Source organism: Bubalus bubalis, chromosome 10 (assembly GCF_019923935.1).
Source record: "Bubalus bubalis isolate 160015118507 breed Murrah chromosome 10, NDDB_SH_1, whole genome shotgun sequence".
Taxonomy (NCBI): Eukaryota; Metazoa; Chordata; class Mammalia; order Artiodactyla; family Bovidae; genus Bubalus; species Bubalus bubalis.
In genome coordinates this window covers 65,889,833-65,912,983 of record NC_059166.1, presented here as the reverse complement: position 1 = coordinate 65,912,983, position 23,151 = coordinate 65,889,833, and the positions used below count along the sequence as shown (strand labels likewise).

Genomic DNA, 23,151 nt, shown 5'->3' with positions numbered 1-23,151 from the left:
TGGCATGTCTTTCTTATAATGCAAGCAGAGAGACCACCTAGCCAGAGAGGGAAACAAGAGCACTCATGTTGCCTAATCTGAAACTACGGGGGTATCTCAGAAAGATGTGATGGGAAGCAGATGTGCCTTTCCCAGCATAGTGATAGTTAGCACATTGCTGCTGGATGTGGTGTTTCACTACACGGAGCAAATCCGGCAGCAGTACCACCGGACACCAAAGCCCTGGCCAGATGGGTCCATCTCATTGGCATCATCAGAGCTACTACATGCTAAGCCCTGGGCTGCATTTTACAAACATCATCTCGTGTGGGAAAGTATTGCTTTTAGGCTGATGTGAACCCCAAGGCTTGTCAAGTCTGGGGAGCTTGCTCTGAAAGGTACAGCAACACAAAGACGATGACGCAGGATTCAAAGCCACACCATCACGAGTTCAGAGCATGAGAGGTTGAGTCAAATGTTTCTCTGGTTAAAAAAAAGAAGAAGAAGAAGCTAAACCTCACCTGAGAGATTTTTAATTGTTTTTATTTACAGAAGTAATGCATGCCCATCGTAGAAAAATTAGAAAATATGGATAACAAAAGAGAAAAAACAAGAGAAATCTGTTATAATTTCATTATCTAGGAAACAAGCATTTTGTTGTAAACTTGTTTTTATTTTAAATATATAACTTAAAAATTGCATTATAGATCTCTTTTGAAACTTACCTTTCTTATTCAAAAATACCTTCCCTTACCAATTTATGTCTGTACTAGAGCATAATTTTTATGGCAGAAGGAAAGTGATGTTTACAGTGGATTTCAGGCAAACATTTTATGAGTTAGTATCTCACACACATTTTGTATAGTTTTCTCACCAGGTCTCTAACCTGAAGTAATATTACTCTTTAAAAAAAATTACCTCTAATTTGGAAATGTTTTAAATGAACTACATGATTTTATTGAGACTTTAGAGTGTTTCAGTCTCATTTGTCAATACTGTTTACAGTATTCTTATGCACCTAACTTACACCATGATTAACATGCATGTAAAGGTCTCAGTTTGACTGAAAAGCCTGAATTTGAGGTCTGTTTCATCCCAGTGATTAAATGAGTATTCATGATCCCATCAAAGGCCCTACTTCTTTGCAAAATAAATGTCCTTGTGCTCTGTGTGAAGGTGATGCCCAGCAGCGCCTGGGTCAGTCCCAGCTGATCACCGCGGAAGCTAACAAGACCACAATGGAAGTCCAGGAGGCAACCGCCCCGATGGCTAGCAATCTAACCAACTGGTCACAGAATCTTCAAAGTTTTGACTCTTCTGCTTACAACACTGCCGTGGACTCTGCCAGAGATGCAGGTATCACCTAGCAACTTCACAACTTGCATCCAGTTGAGGAACTGGTCATTAAACCCTGCATATCTTTCGTTAAGAAGCAGTTTTTTTTCATTTGAGTTTCAGATTAGAATGTTGTAGAAGTTAGCTTGTGTGCTTAGTCGCTCAGTCACATCTGACTCTTTGCGACCCCATGGACTATAGCCCACCAGGCTCCTCTGTCCAGGCAAGAATACTGGAGTGGGTTGCCATACAAAACAAGTAAATAAAAAGGCATATTGTAATATGAGAGTTCATAAAGACTCTAAAGTGGCTCCATTTCTCTGAGAGAATTGAGGGGAGAAAAACCCTGTTTTGTACACATTTTCATAACCAACATTTAATGCAATGCTTTAAATGTACTCTACTGCCTTTAATGTTAAAGACTGTTATACTATATAATAATAGTCATTTTATAGTATGGCTCTTGTGGTCAGTGATCCAAATAACATACACTTACCTCTGTATTAATAAACACACTAAACTGATAGTAGCTAATTATTTACCTAATTTATTTCCTTTTGTTGGAGAAGCAGTTTGTTTCCTAAGTACAGAAAAGAGATGTTTCCTAGGTCCTCACTGAAATAGTCTCCTGAAGTATGAAAATGAAAGTAGCTCAGTTGTGTCTGACTCTTTACGACCCCATGGACTGTACAGTCCATGGAATTCTCCAGGCCAGAATACTGGAGTGGGTAACCTTTCCCTTCTGCAGGGGATCGTCCCAACTCAGAGATCAAACCCAGGTCTCCCACATTACAGGTGGATTCTTTACCAGCTGAGGCTCCAGGGAAGCCCTATTCTCCTGAATCTGAGTTTAATTTGGCTCCAGGAAGAGGCTTGCTTTTGCTCAGCTGCTCATGCTCGGTGACCATGCCCTGCCCTTAGCTAGGAGTTTGCCCAAAGGTATTTGTTTTGTACTCCAATGGTTCTCAAACACAAGTGTGTATCAGAACCACCTGGACCCCATCCCCATATTGCTGGTCTGGGGACCACACATTGAGAACCACTGCTTCAGTCCATGAAACTTTGAAGAAAGCTATGCTATTCTCTGTTTTGGATTTTTTTTTTTCCATCAAATTGTATCCTCATGATTTGTGCTCTTTTCTCTGTGTGAATTATATATTCCCTCCTCCCCCGTCCCCCCCCCACCCCCGCCTCACACACAAAAAGAAAATAACCTTAAAAATCAGTATGATCTGCTGATACTACCACCTTTGTCTAGGATCATAGGTCATGACTCCCCAACCCCCAGCCTTGGCACCACTGCCACTTTTCCGGGCATGCTCCCTTATTTCTTCCATCCAGCTCTGCTTCTGCTGGGACCACTGCAGTGGCATTGTGATGTGTGAACAGGCATCTTAGAAAAAAACCTTCCCACCCACCCCACCTTGCCCAACATTTCTTTTGACCTGTTATATCAGTTAGAAATGTAAGCAGAGCTTGTGCTCTTTAGTGAAACATCTGTGTACTTGTCATGGGTCCCGCCCTTTAGAAATGTACATTGTATATCAGCTTGCTCTGCATACAATTTATAGATCAATATATATTGTAAACATTGCAGGATAGAAACTGATTATGCTTTGGACTTAACTATTAATTTTTTAGAATTAAATATAGTTTCATTATTTTCTTATAAAATTAGTTTCTTATAGTTCTACCAGAAATAACCATGCATTTGTTATCTCTTCACCTGATTGCTGAAGTAGACTTAACTACTGAGATATCTACTCAAATGATTCATTTTTATTAACCACAGTTGGAAACCTGACAGAGGTTGTCCCTCAGCTCCTGGATCAGCTTCGTACGGTAGAACAGAAGCGGCCTGCAAGCAATGTTTCCGCCAGCATCCAAAGGATCCGAGAGCTCATTGCTCAGACCAGAAGTGTTGCCAGCAAGGTAACCAGTGAAGAGAGTCATTATCAGTCACTCAGTGATAAGCACAGCGTGAGGCTGAGCTTAGATCCTTGGGCAGCTTCCAGAGCTGGGAACTTTCTACTGTATTATCCAGCTTGATAGTTCTCAGCTCCATCTGTTCATTAGACTCAGCGAGGAGATTTGAAAACCAAACCAATTCCTGGTCCCAACCATAAAGCAATAATGGGGCTGTCTAAATGAGGGCTCAAAACCTGTGTGTTTTTTGTTTGTTTGTTTGTTTTAAGTTCCTCAGTGATTCTTAATGTGTAGCCAAGATTCAGAGGTATATATTTAGCCTAGTCAACATAGCTCATAGAGCAAAAGGAACCAAAGAAGGCCAACCCCAGTTAAAGACTCAATTTTACTATTACTATTCATTATCCTAACAGCTGTATTTGTGTAATTACTAAATGCAATATTCTTGCCCATCTGCCTTTTCTAAGAATTCTCTGGCACAGCATAGATGATACGAAACTTTTACTGACCTCTCCACAGGCTTAACACATAGCAGCTAAACTGAACAATTTCAACAAAGTCCCCATTCTGACATGCTACACAGAAGCAACACAACACCGTAACTAGTGCCAGCATTGATAGGAAATACCCTAACACAACAATTAACATTTTCACTGTGGCACAACAGGGCTTGTTCTTGGCCCCTTTTCTAATTTGTTTTTTATTCATTTATAGACCAGCATGATTTTTTTTAACAACCAAATTGTATGGTTGTATTTTCTCAATTGCGAGTCAACTTGAACAGACTATTGGCCCTAATCACTGACAGAATTAAGAACTGGAAATCAACTGTTTTGTAATGAAGGAAATTATTATTGCTAAATATACCCAACTTTTAAATAATATATGGTAATTAGCCCTACGCCACAAATCACCTTTTAGATACCTTGGAGAACATTTCAAAAAAGATTTATTGTCAGTAAATGGCATTTCCAAAGCTAGGTTTCTGTGAATGCCTTCTGGTACTTTTATTTCTATGGAGTAGAATTTAGGAGCCTTAATCCCCTAAAACCATTTTCTGAAGAAAGTCCTGGCAATGCCTTGGGGAACCCACACAGCTCCCCAAAGGGAGATGCTTTCTAATACAGTAGATATCTTTTTCAAACTCTCAATTTTTACAGACTTTAACCCCATATACTGCTTGATTATTTACTAAGATGTATTGTATTCGTCTCAACTGGCCACATAGGACAGCTGCACTTTAGGCACTTGGAAATATAATCTTGAACTCACTGGCCATCAATATTAACTAAATTAATATTAGTCAATTGATGTAATATATCTAATTATTCATAAATATTTGCATAATGGCATGAATATACACAGTGCTTACACTTCTGAATATTCTGAAAATCACCTTGAATCAGACCAGGTCGGCATGTCACACTGGGCCTCTTAGAAATGCATTTTCTGAATTGTGCTTCATTGTGATGCCTTTCTAAGGATTATTATAAGGAATGTCTTAATGAAGTCATCATTACAGTTATTATGATAGAGCCAGACACTGGAAAACACTTTATAGTTACCTTGTTTCATCCTCTTAACAAATCTTTTGTCCTCATTTAACAATGACGAAACTGCAGGTTAAGTGATTTGCTCATGGTTCCACAGCTAGTAAGTGGTAGAGCCAGATTTCAAGACCTCATATAAGACTTAGAAGCTGAGTCTAGACCCCTCCCAACTGTCTAAACATGGTCTAGGATACTGCTCACAGCCTCACCAGTGCTCCTCTTTTGAAGACCCTAGGGAGAAGGTCCTAGCTGTATTAGAACCCAAGATTAGTTATTATTCTCCTGATCAATTAGTTGTTAAATTTATGGGCCTTGTGAATTGTATAACAAAGTATCCTTTCAAGCTGTTTAGTTCACTTTAACCAAATAGGTAGTTCATTGTGGAATTCATATTTACCCTCATTCTTAGACCTACTTTGTTGCCTTTTTGTTTTGCCTTTTTCTTTCACCTAGCTTTAAATTTAAGCTGTATTATCTTCTTTATATCCTTTCTCCAACAAGATAAGGACAAAGTAAACAAAGGCTTGGGGGTCATGAGTAAAGCTCAGAGACCTCCTAAGAAATGAGGGAAGCCCACTGAGAACCATGGGAAAGCACTATGCCCATTTCTGTACTTCTGCACTTTAATGAAATAATTTTCTAACTTCAGATCCAAGTCTCCATGATGTTTGATGGCCAGTCAGCAGTCGAGGTGCACCCCAGAGCCAGCATGGATGACTTAAAGACCTTTACATCTCTGAGCCTGTACATGAAGCCTCCTCCTGTGAAGCAATCGGAACTGGCTGTGACTGCAGATCAGTTCATCCTGTACCTCGGAAGCAAAAACGTAAGAGCAAGTGGTTTTACAAGATGGAATTACATTAAAAGGAAAGATAAGTGCTTTTCTCTTGCCTCAAAAAAAAAAAAAACTACCTGTGCAAACAAACAAAATTCCCATTCTAGCACCTCAGAAGGTGTAGATCAGAAGGCCAAGACTAAAGTAGCAAGTCCTTCTTTGTGTGGGACAGGTAATTCTTCCTCTGTGGGGGATATTTTTGTGGTTTCCTCATATCACCCTCACGCTGCAAACTCAGGAGTCTGAATGCTGCATTTCAAAGACATCCAGAGTACAGAGACTTACTATATTTAATGCTGAACCCTGCTTGAAGGTATTCAGCAGTCGGTATTGGCAGGCGGCATTATATTCCCAGATTAATGAAACAAGGTTAGCACCTTCTGGGCAGCCATCAAATGTCCACAAGCCCAGAGGTGCTTGCCTTCCTGTCCAGGGTATACTTAGACAGGCACAGAGGGGTGTGGTGGGGGGTGGGCAGTGGGCAGGGGCCTCACACTGATGCAGCCATAGGGAGGCTGGAAAGAAGGAGGCGCTGCCCAGTCTAACAGGCACTCTGGTAATAATTCAAGCCAGATATGCCTTATAGACAGCCAAACGTTTAGATTGCTAATTGTCCTTTAAAGAAATGAGAACAAAAATGATATTCATTCATATAAATTTTATTTATAAGACTTCTTAACATTTCAGGCCAAAAAAGAGTACATGGGTCTTGCAATCAAAAATGACAACCTGGTGTACGTTTATAATTTGGGAACTAAGGATGTAGAGATTCCCTTGGACTCCAAGCCTGTCAGTACCTGGCCTGCTTACTTCAGCATTGTCAAGATTGAAAGGTAAAGTGAATCCATGACGCAGGGCTGATCTGCACATTTCGTAAGAAATCTATTGAATGCACTCACACACACACAGATACATACACACAGTCTTTCTGTGGATGTTGCTCCTCTTTCTTCCATTATTTATGTATTTCTTCACAAGTACCTTGATAGGAAACAAAAAATTAGAAAAAATAGTCATCACTTCTAAATAGAAATCTGATTATTAGTTGTTTTTTTTTAATCTGGCCAATCCACAAATCCAGTTCCAAGGTGGACTGTGGTTCTTCCCCTTCCCATTGATTGTTGACATTATGTAAATGCTTACAAAAATGACAAAATCAAGTCACCAAGTCTGTGATGAAGGGATTTTCACATTTTGACATTTAAAAAAAAAAAGTATTTTATACAAATTATCTAGCTACTAAGGAGTGAAAATTCTTTATCTGAACAGGGTAGGAAAACACGGAAAGGTGTTTTTAACAGTCCCAAGTCTAAGTAGCACTGCAGAGGAAAAGTTTATTAAAAAGGGGGAATTTGCTGGAGATGACTCCTTGTTGGATCTGGATCCCGAAGACACTGTGTTTTATGTTGGGGGCGTGCCATCAAACTTCAAGGTAAGCTATCCAGCCATATTTTTACTTAATTGCAAATCTACAATGATTGTTTTTAGAAGTCCATAACACCTACAGTGACTCGGGGTTGATTGGAAACCTTGATACCTTAAAAACAGAGTTTAGTTCAGTAGGTGGTAGAATTCTGAATCAGGGTCTGTAAATATGCTGTGTAAATCTGATCTCTGCTACACATATTTTCATAGTGTCAAATACTTTCATGCTATAGCTAAAACTTGAATATCAAATGTGTTTCATCCTGATACATGCATTTATAATTAATATTACCCCACCTACTGCAAGAATGCCTGTACCTTGTAGGTTTATAGCTAGTCTTCAGGTTTACAGATGACAGTTTCAAAAACTCAGTTATTTCAGCTGATACACAAGCAGGAAATGAAATACCTGGGATGTGGGAGGGGGTAGGATCTAGGGAGACAGATGACCTGATGAAGGGCAGATTCAGGAAGGGCCCAAGAAGACAAGGAGTTGATCTACAATTTCAGGTGCAGAACTATTACTCACTAGTTAGAGGCACATTATTGAACTCTTCTGAGGATTACTTTCTCTCTCTTTATCTGAGGACAGGAATACCTACCTCATGGAGCTAGTGTGAGGATTGACTTTGGTCATGAATCCATTGTCAGGCGAGTGACTGGCACATAGTATATTCTCAGTAAACCTACACCCTGTCTGCTAAGATACGAACAACTGAACAATCATTCTATATCTGAATGGTTTAGCATAGAATAGACATAAACTCAGGTCTAGAATGATATTTCTGTCAATGTGAAGGTCCCCTTGACCTTTGTCTCCCAGCCTGATCTGTGTGGACTGGATGAAATGTAGTCATGGGAGAATTGACTTCACTTTGTTTCACAGCTCCCTGCTAGCTTAAACCTGCCTGGCTTTGTTGGCTGCCTGGAATTGGCCACTTTGAATAATGATGTGATCAGCTTGTACAACTTTAAGCACATCTATAATATGGATCCCTCCAAATCAGTGCCCTGTGCCAGGTAAGAGCATGCTAAGAGCACTGAAAATGTGATGGCTATGCAAGAGCTGCAAATAGGACAAGTGTGGGTCAGTACTCAGGTTTTCAGTCTTTTCTTGGGGAAAACGAATTTTGAAACTGCTTAATAGTCATGCATGTAAACAACTTTTCAGTTCTTCTCTATCATAATGAGCATGCACAATTATTAAAAAGTTAAACTCCTAAATTGCAGCTTTGGTTTTGGATAACAGAAACTAGGGTCTCACTAGAACGTTCTGTTATCTTAGCACACGGGGTGCTAAGAAAAAAAAATCCATCACAGACAATTTTTTCTAAATGCTTCTTTATGTCTCACATGCAGACATCAGGACTTCATTTAAATGCTGTAAGACCCATGGAAAATGTCATGAGAATGGGTTGAAAAGAACCTCATTTGAAAGCATAACAGATACTGTCATGTTTATATGATCCTCGCATTTTTATTTCAGAGACAAACTGGCCTTTACGCAGAGTCGGGCTGCCAGCTATTTCTTCGATGGCTCTAGTTATGCCATAGTGAGGGATATCACGAGGAGAGGGAAGTTTGGTCAGGTGACTCGCTTTGACATCGAAGTTAGAACACCAGCTGACAATGGCCTCGTGCTCCTCATGGTCAACGGAGTGAGTAGAAAGTCCTACATCTTCTCCCTTATTGCCTTTACTTTCCACCATGCATGTTTCTAGGAACCTTCCCAAGTTGAGTGTGTCATGCCATAAAGCTGAAGGTTTAGTTTATAAAGCAAAATTGGTTTTCTTTTCCTGCAGGGACATGATGTCAGCAGTAAGTAAAAGCAGCCATGAAATGGCATTTCCCTGCACTATATTTTTAGATGTATATTAAATATAATACATTCAATAAACTAAGAGAACTTTAATGAAAATCAGCACCAAGATCTAAATGAGCATCAGTTCAGTCGCTCAATCATGTCCAACTCTTTGTATATGTCTACAGAACTTTAGCACTTACTTTTTAAATCATATGCCCTAATCAGTTGAAAAAGAGTTTGAATGCTTAACATATGTGTGTGTGTGTGTGTGTATATATATATATGCATTTCTTTATTAATGATATACACACACTATATATGAATATAATATTCAAAACTAGGAGAAATATAATTTATATAAATATAAAATGTTGAAACAAATGCAAGTTTAAAATGGTGGTAGTGGTTTAGCCGCTAAGTCGTGTCCAACTCTTGTGACCCCATGGACTGTAGCCCTCCAGGCTCCTCTGTTCATGAGATTCTCGAGGCAAGAATACAAAGAAGTTTAAAAAATTATTTTTATTTTGCTAGTGACACAAAAATTATTAATGGTAGTGTTAGTGAGAACAATGTAATTAAATATGTTTAAGTATTTTTAAAGTCACATTAAATTCTTTGTAATACTAAAGTCTTATCATGAGTCCAGTTTATTTCAGTACTAAGTTTTATTGGCTATCATAACTGGACAAGATAACTCATATAAATAAAAATGTAGGAAGTATATCATTGGCTATGCTTAGTAAATCATGATATCATTATTATTTCATTCACTGATTGGTAGAAGTTGTCTTTGAAAATGGCTGGCACATTATCAGATAGTATATCATTTTGTAAACTTTAACAGAAGAATTCAAGACCATTAAAAATCTTCATTTGAAAAACTTTTAAACTTTAAAAAAAAACAAACTTTTTTTTTCCAAAAAAGTTTTAGTAGAGTAGATATGAGAGTTTTTATGGTAGTACATAAAAACATGAAAAATTACATTGTTTTCATCAGCAAATTTACTTAACAGTAGAAAAATTTTCAGATTTTTTTTTTTTTAAAAAACCATCTCTCCAGAGTACAACTTTCTTCCCCACCAAAATAGTTTCTCCTTCATTGTTATAATGTCCCTACCTTGAAACAACAGATCAAGTATATATTTTAAGTAGCTAGTGGGTTTCATACTACTAAAAGACATTTGTTATCACAAATAAAAGTCAATAAGATTAGAATAATTCATTTTATAAAGCAAATGTGTAATGCTCTCAAAATTTGACCACATTTTTACTAATTTGTAGGAATTAATCTGAAAATATCTATGTGTCTCAGAATATTTTCACATCACAATATTTCAGTAGAAAATCATTATAAATATCCTATTATTAAGTGGCCTTATTCATAAATCCATGTAACCAAGTACCCATAAACTGCAGTAATTGTAATAGGCTAAACACAAAGAAATCAGTGCAGAGTGGGCCGTGGCCCACCTTCAAGTGTGGAACTTCATTCTCAAAGTGTGAATCTGAATCCTGCGAAAACCCACTCAAAGGACAAAATGAGGGCCCAGAGTAAATCTATGTATTAAATATTAAAAGTTGGCTTCTCAATTTTAGAGTTTTAAAATGAGTATAAATAGAAGTTGAAATATTTTCTTTCTATCCCCCAGTGGATTGTGTACCACATTCTTAGGAGTATATAAACTCTGTCCAAGAGATAACTTTCAGTGAAATAGGGACTTTACCATCACCAACTCAATGAACATAAATTTGAACAAATTCCAGGAGATAGTTAGGGTTGGGGAGTCGGACACGACTTAGCAACTGAACAACAACCATAATACTTTATTCTTCGTATCCACTGAATTCTTGTGTCTATGAACTATCTTCTAAAACAAGCATGCCTGACCAGTAAATTACTTGAGTGTTATAGAATTACTTTGGTTGTTGAATATCATGTGATCTAAGTGCATAATAATTCCATGTTTATTTATATAAATCCAGTGTTAACAGAAGTGGGCCTTCTTTTCCTTTTATCCATATTTACTGATAATTTTCCAAGATTCTTTTCAGCATACCTTGGAATTATTTTTCAGTGGTACCAATTTTGCTCTTAAAAATGAAATGTAGTCACATCTGTTGGCCTGTTACAACTTTCAAACATTGCCTTAAAATAGGGCTGTTGAATACATATGGCCTATAGTACTCTGTTTTCAAGATTGTTAAAAATCAATAAGGTAAATTTAAATTTTTATTAATTCACAAGTAAAAACAGTAGAAGATAATTGTTTTAAATTGTGTATGAATATTAAAACTTTGGTATATGAGATGTAACTGCTGATCTGAATGTAGTGGTGATTTTTATTTCATAGTAAAAATTTCATGAGACTTCTGTATTCTTCAGACAGTTTTAATAATAAAGAGTATACTGTTATTTCTCAAATTCAGCTAAACCTGCTCTTTCTTAATAGCAGACTCTCATGTCTACAGCTTTTTTTCTTCTCCACAGAGTATGTTTTTCAGCTTGGAAATGCGCAGTGGTTACCTACATGTGTTCTATGACTTTGGGTTTAGCAACGGCCCTGTGCATCTTGAAGACACATTAAAGAAAGCTCAAATTAATGATGCAAAATACCATGAGGTACTGATCATTGCAGTTTGAATGTGTTGTTTTATTTGTATTTGGATCTATTGATCTAATCACATGGTCAAATGATATAGGTGAGAAAGTAATTAAACTGAACACTTTCACATATAAAAACCAATGAAAGGCTCTCATATACTCAATTCCAGGATAACATTTGCTTTAAAAGAGTGGACATTTTTATCATACTGGAGTTTCCAGTAAAAGAGTCAGTGAAGATACATTTTAATTGCTTCATTGATCAAAAGACTCCTGTTGATATTCAATATATTGATTATGATGGCACTTCTGTACATTTGTTGCAAATGAGAATGTAGATATAAAGCTATTTTGTTTTTGCTTTTTCCTTGAGTCCCATTAAATATAAAAAGAGTAGATGTAAGTGAAGAATTTCCTTTTTAAACCTTTTCTCTGACACTTAGAAAATAGTAACACAGGTTTTCTTATAAATGAGAACCCCCAGAGAATGCTCATCTGTCTTGACACAGATGTGCAGTATACTGATATTTCATCTGTTTTTACTAACAACTACTTTAAATCTATACTTTAATAAAATATGTAGAAGTCACAGTATCGTCTAAGTTGAACTAAAATGCAGAGTAGAGGCTATATTTCTCTTTTCAGTTCAAAGTCCATAGCCTTCATGAGGGTGGTTTACAATAGAAGAATATTTTAACTATTTCTCTGACTGGAATTTTCCCACATTCATTAAAGCTTATTGTGTCACCAAAAAATGACATCTGCAAACATGCAGACCAGGGTTCAGAAGGCACTTTTTTCCTGAATCCCCTCAAAGGAACAAAATATTAATTAAAAAGTTGATCTCATAACAGAATTTTTCTTGGGCTAGCTGTGAATCCATATGGAATCCTTCTCCAGCAAATGGGAACTTCTGGTAATATGACTAAGAGTTTTCATGTCTGTGAGTAAGGAAGGAAGAGCTATTACCCATTTTGTAAACAAATAAGCATAAGATCATGGAGGCTCAGCTGTTACAACATAATTAAATACTTATGAATAATAAATTATTATTAAATAATTAAAATACATAGCAGTCTTCAAAAAGCTGATTGTTAAGCAATTATCAGGACTTATTATGTATTATTTCTCCCAGATCTCAATCATTTACCACAATGATAAGAAAATGATTTTGGTAGTTGACAGACGACATGTCAAGAGCATGGATAATGAAAAGATGAAGATACCTTTTACAGACATATACATTGGAGGAGCTCCCCCAGAAATCTTACAATCAAGGTAAGCTTTTTTGTCCTTGTTAAGCTGTTTGTTCCTAACGCACTGGGCTGAGGACTCCACATCCAGAAGAAGTGTAGTAAATGTTTGAGCCTTCCCACCTACTACTTCTGTGCACATGTGCAAGGGCACACACACAATCATATACCTGTGTGCCCTGTGCAACCAGTCCTTGTGACCCCCTTAAATTAGCATCGGGTAAATGTGATCTACAAAAGGCTTTATGTATTACTCTTAGAACATAGTCTAATGCAGTATTTCTTATCCACAAGAAGAAAGGTGGAGCATATGTGAAAGCAAAGAAGCATTGTGTCCATTTACTTTTGTTTTAGTATTAATTTAGAGTTATTTGAACTCTCAAATAGTATCTGAGAGTAAACCAAAATTTTAAGCCTGTTCCAGGAGTTGTGAATTAAGTATGTTGTTGTTGTTTAGTCGATGAGTTGTGTCCAACTCTTTTGTGACTTCATGGATGGTAGCCTGCCGGGCTTTTCTGTCCATCAGATTTCCCAGGCAAGAATATTGGAGTAGGTTGCCATTTCCTCCACGAGGGGATCTTCTCCACCCAGAAATCAAACTTACGTCTTCTGCATTTGCAGGCAGATTCTTTACTGCTGAGCCACCAGGGAAGTATGTGTGCGTGTTAAGTCTCTTCAGTCGTATCGACTCTTTGCAACCCTATGGACAGTAGCTCACTAGGTTCCTCTGTCCATGGGATTCTCCATGCATGAATACTGGAGTGAGCTGTCCTGCCCTCTTCAAGGGGATCTTCCCAATCCAGGGATCGAACCTATGTCTCCTGCCTTGGCGGGTGGGTTCTTTACCACTAGCGCTGCCTGGGAAACCCAAATTAAGTGTAATGAAATATTATTCTGATATATTAAAAAATTCAACTGTCTCTTATTACACTCAATTCATAGCATGAGAGATCCTAAACTGAGAGAAGCGTTAGGATATTCCGATATTCCAGTCCAGTCACTCTCAACCCTGGTTCTCTTTAGAATGACCTAGAGAATGTTTATAAACATCACTACCCACAGTCATTCTCCAGAAATTCTAATTTTTCTGGGATAAGACCCCAACTTTAAGCTTCCTTTCCAGACTAAATATCCTCATTCCTTCAGCCATGCCACTTGGGATCTTTAACCATTGTGGTTGCTACATGTGCAACTTAATCTATCAATTAGCATGTCATCCAGGCATGATCTTGTGAGAGCAGAATACAATGGGACTGTTACCCCTTAGTTGGTCAGTGTTCATCTAAAATACATTGAAGTCATTGCAACTTACTCAGAATTAACTTCGTATTCATTCAGTATCCAATACTATGTTCTTGGGCACTTCCTATCTATTAGGCATAGTGATGGGTACTGTTTTGAGCAAAATGCCATCTTTGATCTTAAAGATAAAGGATTTCTCACTTTCCTATTGCTCCGAAGACCCAACGTTCATTGAAAACTTCTCTAGCCTTGGTTGATTAGTGTGTTGCAAACAAGTAATTGAGTTCATGACTCAAGTAGGATTAGTGGACAACTGAAGACCTGGGTTCAAATCCTAACTTTCTACTTGTGACATAGGAAAAAAAAGACTTAATATTTCATTTATAGGTAAACCATGTGAAACTGCCAAGAGTTCACAGTTTTTGATCTATACATATGTCAATTCATTATGGTTGAACCTATTAATCATCTGTAAAAGAGAAAGAATAGCATCACCATCTAGCTCTCTGAATTGTTATAAAGATAAAATGAGCTGATGTAAGTTAAAGGATCTTGAAAACTATAAAGAAGTAAACAAATTGTCTCCATGCAGAATAAAGCTGTTCTGTATGCCAAGATTAGAAATTACTGTGTACTTATGAAAGAAAGCATGGAAATGTGAATAATTACAAAGGCATTAAAAATAACTATAAATAAAATCAAATTTGACATCCTGCATATGTTAGATGATGTCATCATCACCTCTACCACCATCATCATCACAGCTGTATCGGTAAAGACTGATTTTCTTTTCCAGGACCTTAAGAGCACATCTTCCCCTAGATATCAACTTCAGAGGATGCATGAAGGGCTTCCAGTTCCAAAAGAAAGATTTCAATTTATTAGAACAGACAGAAACCCTGGGAGTTGGCTATGGATGCCCAGAAGACTCTCTTGTAAGTACACAATTGAAAGGTTTTTAATAAATAAACAAGAACCTTACCTTTCTTAAAAGCTGAAAAAACTCTTTTCTCTGTGATCCTGTGTACACCTTGGGTTCCTTTCTGCCACCAGCAGACAGAAGGATCATTACGCTAAAAAGGCTTATGGGAATCCTCTGGACTTGTCCAGTTGCTTCACCCTTCAATGGCTGGAATGCCAAAGCCCAGAGAGGCTACGTGAGCATCTTCACTCACTCACAGTAGAGGAATTAGGCAAGCTGAAACCCCATCTGTTAGCAGCATACAGAAGGAAGGCTAACAGGCCTGAATTCTAGCATAAACCAGAAATTAAAACATAACTATTAATATAGGAGCTAGCAGATAAGGCCTTTCGTATGTAGGAAATGGACATTTTAGGCATTTGATAATTATCACAAACTATATTCATACTTTCTTTGGCACACAGATATCTCGCAGAGCATATTTCAATGGACAGAGTTACATTGCTTCAAGTCAGAAAATATCTTTTTTTGATGGCTTTGAAGGAGGTTTTAATTTCCGAACATTACAGCCAAATGGATTACTGTTCTATTATGCATCAGGGGTAAGTATTTGTTTTTTGTGGTGGAAACTTCTTTGTGGTGATTGTTTTGTCTATTAAAAATACTTCTAAGCACATTAAAAGTAATTTTCAATTCAGATTAATTTTGACTCCTGTACACACATGGAATGTCTCATTTCAAACAGTTTGTAAAATATTATAAATATATGTGAGTTTTTAACCTGGGCTTCATAAACCTCCCTAAGGAGTTCATGAAGAGAATTTAGTAGGTCTGTGAACTAGGTGAGAAAAAATTAAATCTTTATTTTCTCTAACTAAAATTTAGCATTTTATTCAATTGTGAATGTCAGCAACAAACCACAGTAATATTAGCAGTACCTATGATTTTGTCTTTAGTAGAAATTAAAGGTATTTTTCATTCCATGTTATATATATCTCAAAATACCATTTTTGTTTATTGCTACTTCTAAATTAAAGTAGTTATTAGATCTGCTACTAGATTTTATTATTTAGTGCTTTAATGTAGAAGTACATATATATCACATATTTATCATTTTGGTATTTTGAAACTGTATTTCAACATAATTGGTTTCCTTTGTATTCCTACATATTTTATTGAGTGATTTTAAAATATTTTATGAAGGAGCCCATATGTGTCACCAAACTATCGAAAGAGTCATAGCACAAAATATGCTAAGAACCTCATTGTATATATACAGTACGTGTGACTCAATTTATGAAATAGTTTTTTAATTTGCTGTAGAACTTTAGCTACAGTCCATGGGTAGCAGTCCTTGGGGTCGCAAAGAGTTAGACACAACTGAGCAACTGAACTGAACTGAACAGAGATATACTAATACTATGTCAAGAATAAAATAACTTTTATAAAAGTTTGGTGACCTTAAAGTATTTATGTTGAGAGCTAACTGTAGAGATTGAGGCCCATATCGGGGAAGAAAAGGAAGATTATCATTTTGCCAATATTTTAAGGAATATTGCCAAACAATAAAGAAATTCAGAAAAATAGATGTTAACTTCTGCTATTTTTTAATTTTCTGCCTCTGTAAATGGAAAATGAAACATTTTTTTTCTTTTTTTTTCTGTTCCTTTTTTTTTTTTAATTGGAGGCTAATTACTGTACAATATTGTCGTGGTTTTTGCTGTTCATTCACATGAATCAGCCATGGGTGTAATGTGTTCCCCATCCTGAACCCCCCACCCACCTCCCTCCCCATCCCATCCCTCAGGGTCATCCCAGTGCACCAGCCCTGAGCACCCTGTCTCATGCATCGAACCTGGACTGGCGATCTATTTCACATATGATAATATACATGTTTCAATGCTATTCTCTCAAATCATCCCACCCTCGCCTTCTCCCACAGAGTCCAAAAGTCTGTTCTTTACATCTGTCTCTCTTTTGCTGTCTTGCACATGGGGTCATTGTTACCATCTTTCTAAATTCCATATATATGCATTAATATACTGTATTGGTGTTTTTCTTTCTGATATACTTTGTATAATAGGCTCCAGATTCATCCACATCATTAGAACTGATTCAAATGCATTCTTTTTAATAGCTGAGTAATATTCCATTGTGTATATGTACCACAGCTGGAAAGTGAAACATTTTTTTTTTTATGCTTTTTTTTTTAAATTTTATTTTATTTTTAAACTTTACATAATTGTATTAGTTTTGTCAAACATCAAAATGAATCCGCCACAGGTATACATGTGTTCCCCATCCTGAACCCTCAACTTTACAAAATGGTATTAGTTTTGCCAAATATCAAAATGAATCCGCCACAGGTATACATGTGTTCCCCATCCTGAACCCTCCTCCCTCCTCCCTCCCCATACCATCCCTCTGGATTGTCCCAGTGCACCAGCCCCAAGCATCCAGTATCGTGCATCGAACCTGGACTGGCAACTCGTTTCATACATGATATTTTACATGTTTCAATGCCATTCTCCCAAATCTTTCCACCCTCTCCCTCTCCCACAGAGTCCATAAGACTGTTCTATACATCAGTGTCTCTTTTGCTGTCTCGTACACAGGGTTATTGTTACCATCTTTCTAAATTCCATATATATGCGTTAGTATACCGTATTGGTGTTTTTCTTTCTGGCTTACTTCACTCTGTATAATAGGCTCCAGTTTCATCCACCTCAAGCCACACTAGCAAAATAACTCTTGCCTAGTCGTCTCACTACCTTCCCAAGGAAGTTAAAATACTGGTTTTTCAAAAGTGAGGCTGATGACAGAAGAGAAATGCTTGAGTAAAGAAAGTAACTGACGCTGGGATAACAGCTACTTAGCATGACAAAATCACCTGAAATTTTCAGTTTAAATACAAGACATTCCTCTTTCCATTAAAATGTGTCTAATTTTATAAGCAGCATACCAGTTCAGGCAATAGAGTATTTTCTTGTTGCTGTTCATAGAAATTATTTTTCAAGCAAACCTCTCACATGTGTGTGTTCCTTTAAGCAGTCCTATAAGTAAATGCTGAAAACATGTCCACCTTTTGGATCCCTGGCTTCCATTGTTAAAAAACCTGTGCTTGCGTTTCAGTCAGACATGTTCTCCATCTCACTGAATAATGGCACTGTAATCATGGATGTAAAGGGAATCAAGGTGCAGTCGGCAGACAAGCAGTACAATGATGGGCTGTCCCACTTCATCATTACCTCCGTCTCCCCAGCAAGGTATAGCTCCTCACTTTATGTTCTTTCCACCACGTGGCTTTACCTGTAGGACATGAATTCGTCCAATGACCACTACTAATAGTAGACTATCTCTTTTTTTTTTTTCTTTTCAAAAAGATAACTTTTATCTTTTCATAAAGTTCTTTTTTTTTTGCTTTTTATTTTTTTTTAATTTTATTTTATTTTTAAACTTTACATAATTGTATTAGTTTTGCCAAATATCAAAATGAATCCGCCACAGGTATACATGTGTTCCCCATCCTGAACCCTCCTCCCTCCTCCCTCCCCATTCCATCCCTCTGGGTCGTCCCAGTGCACCAGCCCCAAGCATCCAGTATCGTGCATTGAACCTGGACTGGCAACTCATTTCATACATGATATTTTACATGTTTCAATGCCATTCTCCCAAATCTTCCCACCCTCTCCCTCTCTCTCAGAGTCCATAAGACTGTTCTATACATCAGTGTCTCTTTTGCTGTCTCGTACACAGGGTTATTGTTACCATGTTTCTAAATTCCATATATATGCGTTAGTATACCATATTGGTGTTTTTCTTTCTGGCTTACTTCACTCTGTATAATAGGCTCCAGTTTCATCCACCTCATTAGAACTGATTCAAATGTATTGTTTTTAATGGCTGAGTAATACTCCATTGTGTATATGTACCACAGCTTTCTTATCCATTCATCTGCTGATGGACATCTAGGTTGCTTCCATGTCCTGGCTATTATAAACAGTGCTGTGATGAACATTGGGGTACTCGTGTCTCTTTCCCTTCTGGTTTCCTCAGTGTGTATGCCCAGCAGTGGGATTGCTGGATCATAAGGCAGTTCTATTTCCAGTTTTTTAAGGAATCTCCACACTGTTCTCCATAGTGGCTGTGCTAGTTTGCATTCCCAACAGTGTAAGAGGGTTCCCTTTTCTCCACACCCTCTCCAGCATTTATTGCTTGTAGACTTTTGGATCGCAGCCATCTGACTGGTGTGAAATGGTACCTCATAGTGGTTTTGATTTGCATTTCTCTGATAATGAGTGATGTGGAGCATCTTTTCATGTGTTTGTTAGCCATCTGTATGTCTTCTTTGGAGAAATGTCTATTTAGTTCTTTGGCCCATTTTTTGATTGGGTCATTTATTTTTCTGGAGTTGAGCTGTAGGAGTTGCTAGTGTTTAAAAAAAATGGTAGAGGAACAACTTACTTTTTTTTTAATTGCTGTTAATTTTTAAAACATTCAAAATAAGTCACTCTAAAATTAATTAACAGGTATATAAAAATTTTCCCAGTGAAACCATAAGCTATAATTTCCTTGAAGGAAGTACCAGTACATACCACTTAAACTAAATGGAGTGCAGTGTTTTGTACATAGAAAAAGTTAACAAACAACAGGTTTCATTAGGTTTTAATTAAACAAATTGAGAAAGTTACATTTATGGTCACATTTTAAAAAGTCTTTGGAGAAGGAAATGACAACCCACTCCTGTATTCTTGCCTGGAGAATTCCATGGACAGAGGAGCTTGGTGGCTACAGTCTGTGGGGTCACAAAGAGTCAGACACAACTGAGTGACTAACACTTTAACTTCACTTTAAAAAGTCTTAACTTTATCTTTAAAGTATGTAATACTGTATTTCTCTTTCATAAAAGGAAAATTCTTTCTGCAAAAGCAATATATTTTCTGTTGCAGACTGCCGCTATTCTGTGTCCATTCCTGGGGAGCCCTCCCATTAAAAGAAAATGTTAATAGTTCTTTTCAAGACACCATTTCCAATCACTGTCAATGTGCTTTAGAATGAAAATAGCTTCCCACAAATGTGATTAAATGATCACTATGATTTATGTTCTGATTTTTCCACACCAAAAAAAAAAGAAAAGTTACTGATGACTAGTCATTTGAACCTGCTTCTATGGATTTAAATTCCAGTCATGATTTGGAGAGTCTTTTCTGCATATAGAAATATTCATCCATTTTATTCTGAGCCTCACAAAGAGTCTGGCAACTTGTTATCTTGTCATTAACCAAATGTTCCATTTCTCAATTCCATGAGAAAACATACAACCTAGAATGGAACTCAAGTAATACGTTGGCTGTGTAGTGCTTAAAAAAGCTTTTTCCCTTACAGGTATGAATTGATAGTAGATAAAAGCAGACTTGGGAGTAAGAATCCTACCAAAGGGAAAGTGGAGCAGACCCAAGCAGGTGAAAAGAAGTTCTACTTCGGCGGCTCACCCATCACTCCCCAGTATGTTAATTTCACCGGATGTATAAGTAATGCCTACTTTACCAGGTACAGTATTTTTAGTATTCATAAATCTGCATGATCCATAAAGACGTTCAAGTTGATAATTAAAATATTTTCCTTAATAAAACTAAGAACTATGAAATATTGGGGGCACAGAAGGGTAGTAAATAAATGCTTGCATGTGCTTGAAAAACTGACACACTTGGGTTTGTGTGTAAGTTTTTTGCCTTTTAATTTTTGTATGGCATCGGCTAAGTAAGCCTTTGTTTCTTCAGCTGCAAAATGCAGATAATAATAGGGCCTGCTTGGTAAACTTGTTATGAGGATTAATTGAGATAATGTGCATAAAGCACATGACATACAGCAGACTGTGAATGTTAAATGTGGTTACTTCTGTACTTACTGTCAGTGGTATAATACAGAGCAACATACCCAAATCATCCTCAGAGGTTTAAGAGTTTTTTATATTAATTTAATGCATGACTATTTTTTCCTTAATTTTCTCTTGTTGAAATTTGGTTGATGTACAGTATTATGTCAGTTTCAGGTATACTACATAGTGATTTGACATCTGATTGTTGTTCGGTCTCTAAGTCAGGTCTGACTGTTTTCAACCCCATGGACTGCAGCACACCAGGCTCCTCTGTCCTCTGTTATCTCCTTGAATTTGCTCATATTCATGTCCTTTGAGTTGGTGTTGCTATCTAACCATCTTATCCTCTGCCACCCGCTTCTCCTTTTGCCTTCAATCTTTCCCAGCATCAGGGTCTTTTCTAATGAGTCGGCTCTTCACATCAGGTGGCCAAAGTATTGGAGCTTCAGCTGTAGCGTCAGTCCTTCCAATGAATATTTAAGGTTGATTTCCTTTAGGATTGACTGGTTTGATCTCCTTGCAATCCAAGGGACTCTCAAGAGTCTTCTCCAGCTCCACAATTCAAAAGCATCAATTCTTCGGTGCTCAGCCTTCTTTATGTGTTCAACTCTCACATCCATACGTGACTACTGGAAAAACCATAGCTTTGACTAGACAGACCTTTGTCAGCAAAATGATGTCTCTCCTTTTTCATATGTTGTCTAGGTTTGTCATAGCTTTTCTTCCAAGGAGCAAGTGTCTTTTAATTTCATGGCTGCCATCACCGTCCACAGTGATTTTGGAGCCCAAGAAAATAAAATCTGTCACTGCTTCCACTTTTTCCCCATCTATTTGCCATAAAGTGATGGGACTGGATGCCATGATCTTAGTTTTTTGACTGTTAAGTTTTCGGCCAGCTTTTTCACTCTTCTCTTTTGCCCTCATCAAAAAAAAAAAAAAGAAAGAAAAAGAAGTTCTCTAGTTACTCTTTACTTTCTGCCATTAGAGTGGTATCATCTGCATATCTGAGGTTGTTTCTATTTCTCCCAGAAATCTTGATTCCAGTTTGTGATTCATCTAGCCTGCCATTTCTTATGATATACTCTGCAAGTAAGTTAAATAAGCAGGGTGACATTATTCAGCCTTGACGTACTCCTTCCCCAATTTGGAACCAGTCCATTGTTCCATATCCATTTATAACTGTTGCTTCTTGACCTGCATACAGATTTCTCAGGAGACATTTGCGTATATGAAGTACTCACCAAGATAAGTCTACTAACCATCTTTCACCATACTGTTATTATAATGTTATCAACTATATTCCTTATGTTGTTTATTAGATGCCCATGGCTTATTTATAAGTGGAGGTTTGTACCTCTTAATCCTTTTCACCAATTTTGGACTCATACCTCCCCTTCTGCATCCACCCATTTGCTCTCTGTATCTGTGACCCTGTTTTGTTGTTTGTTTTGTTTTTTAGATTCCACTTTTAAGTGAAATCATATAGTAGTCTTTCTCCATCTGACTTATTTCATTTAACATAATACCCTCTAGATCCATCCATGTCACAAATGGCAAGATTTCATTTTTCATGGCTAACTAATATTTCATATACATATACATAGCCCATCTTTATCCATTCATCTTCATCTATCAGTCAACGCTTAAGTTGCTTCCATATTGTGGCTGTTGTAAATAATGCTGCAGTGAAACTAGGGGTGCATGTATCTTTTCAAATCAGTCTTTTTGGTTTCTTCTGGTAAATACCCAGCAATGGAATTGCTGGATCATGTGGTAGTTCTGTTTTAATGTTTTGAGGAGCCTGTTTTCCATAGTGGCTGCACTAAGTTACATTCCTACCAACAAAACGTGAGGGTTCCCTTTTCTCTGCATCCTCACTAACACTTCTTGTATCTTGTCTTTTTTATGATAGGCATCATGACAGGTGAGTGGTATCTCTTCGTGGTTTTGATTTGCATTTTCCTGATGATTAGTGATGTTAAGCATCTTTTCATGTGTCTATTTTATGTCTTTATGTCTTCTTTGGCGAAATGTCTGTTTAGGTCCTATGCCCCCTTTTTCAATCAGGTTGTTTGGTTTTAATGTTCAATTGTATGAGTTCTTTGTGTATTTTTTATATTAACCCCTTATCAGATATATTATTTGCAAATATCTTCTCCAATTCGGTAGACTGCCATGTTGTTTTATCCTTAACATAGACAATGAGAACCCCCTGAGTTCAAAAACATGCAAGGGAGGAATTTAATACAGATTAAGTAACACAGATGAGGTCCCCATCATCCAGGACATGGTGAGGAAAGACATGTTCATCTGTCAGAGTGTGCTGGTGCCAGGCACAGAGTTATTGGTTAATTGGTTAAATGATCAATTAAAGGGTTCTAATTAAGATAGTGGTTGGTG

The 23,151-nt window shown here is 37.2% G+C and overlaps 1 protein-coding gene across 4 annotated transcripts in view; it reads left to right on the top strand.

The window, feature by feature from the left end:
* The window catches only part of LAMA4 (laminin subunit alpha 4), a 151,158-nt gene that overhangs the window by 103,877 nt on the left and 24,130 nt on the right, over positions 1–23,151 (top strand). For all 4 annotated transcript variants that reach the window (XM_044924414.2, XM_044924413.2, XM_025294727.3 and 1 more), the window contains 13 exons: positions 1,156–1,335; positions 3,107–3,246; positions 5,440–5,616; positions 6,313–6,458; positions 6,895–7,057; positions 7,937–8,070; positions 8,537–8,708; positions 11,343–11,474; positions 12,592–12,734; positions 14,748–14,886; positions 15,338–15,475; positions 18,006–18,139; positions 20,259–20,423. In XM_044924414.2, the coding sequence (XP_044780349.2) occupies positions 1,156–1,335; positions 3,107–3,246; positions 5,440–5,616; positions 6,313–6,458; positions 6,895–7,057; positions 7,937–8,070; positions 8,537–8,708; positions 11,343–11,474; positions 12,592–12,734; positions 14,748–14,886; positions 15,338–15,475; positions 18,006–18,139; positions 20,259–20,423 (1,963 nt within the window). The remainder of the gene's footprint in view (positions 1–1,155; positions 1,336–3,106; positions 3,247–5,439; positions 5,617–6,312; positions 6,459–6,894; positions 7,058–7,936; positions 8,071–8,536; positions 8,709–11,342; positions 11,475–12,591; positions 12,735–14,747; positions 14,887–15,337; positions 15,476–18,005; positions 18,140–20,258; positions 20,424–23,151) is intronic.